The 4187-nt window shown below is 52.2% G+C and overlaps 1 protein-coding gene across 2 annotated transcripts in view; it reads right to left on the bottom strand.

The window, feature by feature from the left end:
* Positions 1-348: 348 nt before the first annotated feature.
* Positions 349-4187, bottom strand: part of Sash3 (SAM and SH3 domain containing 3) — a 13724-nt gene continuing 9885 nt past the window's right edge. The window contains exons 4-8 of one of the 2 annotated variants that reach the window (XM_031356210.1): positions 3254-3395; positions 2026-2174; positions 1677-1886; positions 1374-1524; positions 349-844 (exon numbers count right to left, since the gene is read on the bottom strand). In XM_031356210.1, the coding sequence (XP_031212070.1) occupies positions 651-844; positions 1374-1524; positions 1677-1886; positions 2026-2174; positions 3254-3395 (846 nt within the window). In that variant the 3' untranslated portion in view covers positions 349-650. The remainder of the gene's footprint in view (positions 845-1373; positions 1525-1676; positions 1887-2025; positions 2175-3253; positions 3396-4187) is intronic. The other variant, XM_031356287.1, reaches the window with a different exon arrangement.

The following is a 4187-nucleotide window of genomic DNA, read 5'->3' as shown; positions in this document are numbered from 1 at the left end:
GGAACTCACTCTGTAGACCAGGCTGGCCTCTGAAAGAACTCAGAAATCCGCCTGCCTCTGCCTCCCAAGTGCTGGGATTAAAAGCTTGCGCCACCACTGCCCGGCTGGTCAAGTCTCTTGACTTAGTGGTCAGACCTCTAAAATGTTGAGAAGGATAGTGGAGACCAGGTGTGAAGCTACTTTCAAGCCTCGTTTAAGGAATTCCAAACTCCCTTTTGTCTACCTTTTGTTTGAGGTCCTTTGAAAGAGCAAGCTTCCCCAGGGCTTAAAGAGTGGTTTGAGGCAGTGGCTTGGCGTCCTTCTTAGAAGCAATGTGACAGTGGTGTGAAGGTAAGAAGATTTTGGGGGCTGTGATCACATGACTAGGTCCCTTGGTGTCCCACTTGCATGGCCACAGTGGGAGAATGGGATGTGTCAGTCACTGGTGGAGGGAGAGGGTCCAAAAAGCAGCATATGCCTTTGGGTAGTCCCTTATCCACTCTATCTGAGCCTGTAGCATCCTGGCAGGGCCCCCAGCCATAAGCCTTCTTAGGGAAGCAGGGCCAGATTCTGTACCAGTCTTCTGGTCCTATGCCATTATGGGAGGCCACACCCATCCCTGCAGTCTCTGCAGCTAGGGCTCAGCCTCGGCCTTGAAGGCCATTTTCATGTCAAGGTGCCCCGGCCAGGGAGAGACCCTGCAGCTGCTCCTCGGTGCCTGCCAGCTCCACTTCATCACGTCCACTCTCTGAGCCCTCAAAGCAGCCGGAGTCACGTGGGATGTCCACCTTGGGTTCTGACACTGTGTGCACCACGGGCTCCTGGCTGCTCTCAGCACCCTCTTCGGCCTCTTCACTGCCAGCTGCTGGGAATGAAGAGAAAATGAAGGGACTGGGTCTTAAACGGGATGGAGGTGAAGCTAGGGGTGGGATAGCAGGGTGTTTGCAGAAGTCCTCGAGGGCCGAGGGCCTGGTCTTGGGTTGGAAACCCTAGGCAAGTCAGCTTGTAGGCGGGTCAGCTTTTCTGACTCCTCCCATCACCTTTGCTTCCCTACTCCCCAGGTCCAGCATACAAGGTGGGTAGGAGCTGTTCCCAGGCCCGAGAGCTCAAACATCTCCAGCACCGAGCTGGTACCGGGCAGCTTGGACTCGGACTCGGGGGCTATTACCCAGCTTCATGCAAATGGCTTACCTTCTCTGGTCTTAATTTCTCCTCTGATCCAAAAGGGAGTTGGACCTGCTTACCCCCTATGACTTAGTCCATCTCCCACCCCTACATTTTTTCCTGGAAACACCAATTCAAGCATGGAAACGTGCCTACCTACTGCAAAGGGGGCTCTGGGGCAGAGCGTGGTCAGGGTACAAACCTATGCCCACCCCACTAAAGCCACTCACTGTCATAGTCCAACAGCAGCTCTGCAGCCGTGAGCAGCTTGGCCCGGTGTTGTGGGTCCGTGATGTTCAGCTCATTGAGGTGTGTTTCCCGCAGCTCTTTGAAGTCTTCCAGGGTCTGGTAGCCATTGAGCAGCAGGGTGGATGTGTGTTCCTGGGGGTAGAGGCAGGCCATCAGCAGTCTCTTTTATAAGCCACCCCTGCCTGGAACCTTTCCTCTGCACATAGCAGTTATCCCCTTGAGCCCATCCCAGAAGCAAGGCTGCCTCCTTTGCTCCCAGACAGTAATGCAAGTCCAAGTCAAACCTCCAGGCCAATGCGCTCCAGCAGTTCATGCAGAGTCTTGGGCTTGGGTCTCTTGCCTTTGCTCTGTCGGCGACTGGGGCGTACAGGCCCCACAGCCTCCTCTGGTAGCACATCCACGTAGATGAATTTGAAAGAACCCAGCTTGCCATTGAGCAGGCCCAGCCATGTGCCCACGGGTGGCTTTTCTATGATCTGGATCACATCTCCTTTCTAGGGGGTGTGGGTAGGGGGTCGAGGAGAGAAGAAAGCAGGGAAGGAAGAGGGTCACTAGGCTTCTGCGGATACTGTCATAGTTTGGCTTTGCTTTGCTTTCTTTCTGGCCAAAGCCTGCCAGGCATGCCAACTTTACCTGCAGCTTCAGCGAGTCGTGGTCATAAGGGCTGGGAGTGAAGTCAGTGTGGACTCGGGCACGCCCACAGAAAGGCCCTGTGTACTGGGGAGCGGGTGAATCCTCTATGAAGCTTCCGGAGCCTGGGCCAGGGCTACAGAGTTCACTGCCTGCAGGAGATGGACAGAAAGGAAGCATGCCTTTTGTCTCAAGGCAGCTGGGCTAGGCAGTGCCTAGCAGGAAGTGCACAAGTGGTTTGGCTCCATCCCTGTAGCCCTTCTGGTGAATGTAGTGGTTTTTTTTTTTTTTCCGCTAGGGCTTTAGACAATGAAGAGACTAAAGAATGGGCAAAACCAGGAAGCCTTTGGAGCCCAGCAAGGCCAATCGCCTTACTGAACTGGTAAGGAAATCAGAGGCAAGGGAGAGCACGTGACCTCCCCAAGGCCTCTCACTTATAAGTGGTGGGACTGGCTCTACTACACTCCAGGTCTTCCTGCTCTCATACTGCTCCTTCCACACCAGGAAGGCATACCTTGCAGGGTTCTTTTACTTTCTCTATTTTAGAAGACAATGTTTAAGTAGCAAGGCCTTATGAAGATGCAGGCATGCTCCATCTACCAGAGAAGGGCAGGATGGTAGGCAATTTAAGTGGATTTCAGTGGGAGACAGAGAGATGTGTCTGTAGAGCCAAGAGAAAGTGACAAAAGTAGGATGAGCTCCAGGGACTTCTTCAGGCAAGGCACCTCAGGCTAGCCCCTGAACTTCTAGATCTTCAGTAGTGCCGTAAGCTCAATACATAGAGTCCTTGGGCCCAAGCAGATGACTCTTAAGAACTGAAAACCCTTTTATCTCTGGACTTCAAGTTGGGATGTTTCAGATACTCGGAAGGCTGTAGTGTGTAGGTCCCCTTGGACAGCTGAGGACAGGCTGGTTTAAGGGGACAGTGAGGTTCTTCCTCTGCTTATGGGTCTTTCCAGGCCCGAGACAACAAGAGGAGGCTCCTGTAAGGCAGGTCAGAGTTCAGTGGTGGTGGGCCACTTGACAAGTCACTTAACTTCCTTGAGCCTCCGTTTCCACATCAACAAGGTAGGGATGAAGATTTAATGTGAAGTGGATTGAGAAGGTTCCAGTAAGTCGAAGACAAATACAAATCTCTCTTTCAACCCTTTCCCAGAAGAGCCCCTGGCACTGCCCCAGTCTAGTTCTTTCCTCCAGAGTTGGCAGGCAGCAACCCACTTTCCCTACTCACCTGTTGATGTCTGGCGGCTGAGAGCTGGCAGCTCGCGCTCCTCCTGCTCACAAAAGGCCAGGGCCATCTTCTCAGGCCCGGGGCTGTCCAGGCTGCAGTCTGGAGATGTTGGGGAAGCTGAGCCCTCTTCCGGTGTGTCTCCCTATAAGAGGAGTGTTGGAAGCTCTGAGAAGCCTTTTTGTGGGGACATAGGCCAAGCCCCCAGTGCAGTGGAACCGGGTATGAGAGCTTGGTTCAGATCACAGTTTTGTGACAGGCTCAGTCAGTGACCACACTCTGAACCTTAGTTTCCTCTTTTGTAAAAATAGGGTTGGCAGACCTGGTCTTCCTATGTTACAGAAAGAGAGACCCCCAGGGCACTTAGCGGACATCCTTTGTCAGCTTCCAGTGCTGATGGACATGAAGAAGAGGCCAGAGCAACTAAGATTGTTGTTCTAAGGGTGTTTTCATGACCCAATCAAGGCAGACAATTATGTCAGAGAGCAAATGTCCACATTCCTGTGTGCCAGGCTGGCCTGCCATTTCATTCAATCCTCGAGGTAATACCTGAAGATAAGTGGTGTGGGTAGCCTGAGTTTTAAGATAGATAACTTTGTCAAGGCTTATGGGAAACAACTAAGCTGCTTGACTCCAGAGCTCCTCACATCTCCATTTGGTGTATTGAGTGGTGTTGCTTATTAGCTCGTTCTCTTAGAATAAAAAACTCGATGATCTGCCACTTCCTATGTTGTGAATCTACCCCATCAATAGTCAGCCCCGGGTACAATTGCATGTCCCTGGACGAGTTGTCAAAAGAGATATCTAGGTTATTTCCATTACCTAGATACACACACATGTCAATAGCATGTGTAAGAATAAACAGGTTGTAGCTGGGCAGTGGTGGCGCACGCCTTTAATCCCAGCACTTGGGAGGCAGAGGCAGGCAGATTTCTGA

This window comes from Mastomys coucha, chromosome X (assembly GCF_008632895.1).
Source record: "Mastomys coucha isolate ucsf_1 chromosome X, UCSF_Mcou_1, whole genome shotgun sequence".
NCBI classification, from domain to species: Eukaryota; Metazoa; Chordata; class Mammalia; order Rodentia; family Muridae; genus Mastomys; species Mastomys coucha.
The sequence above is the reverse complement of the archived record's forward strand: the minus strand, read 5'-3'. Positions and strand labels throughout refer to the sequence as shown.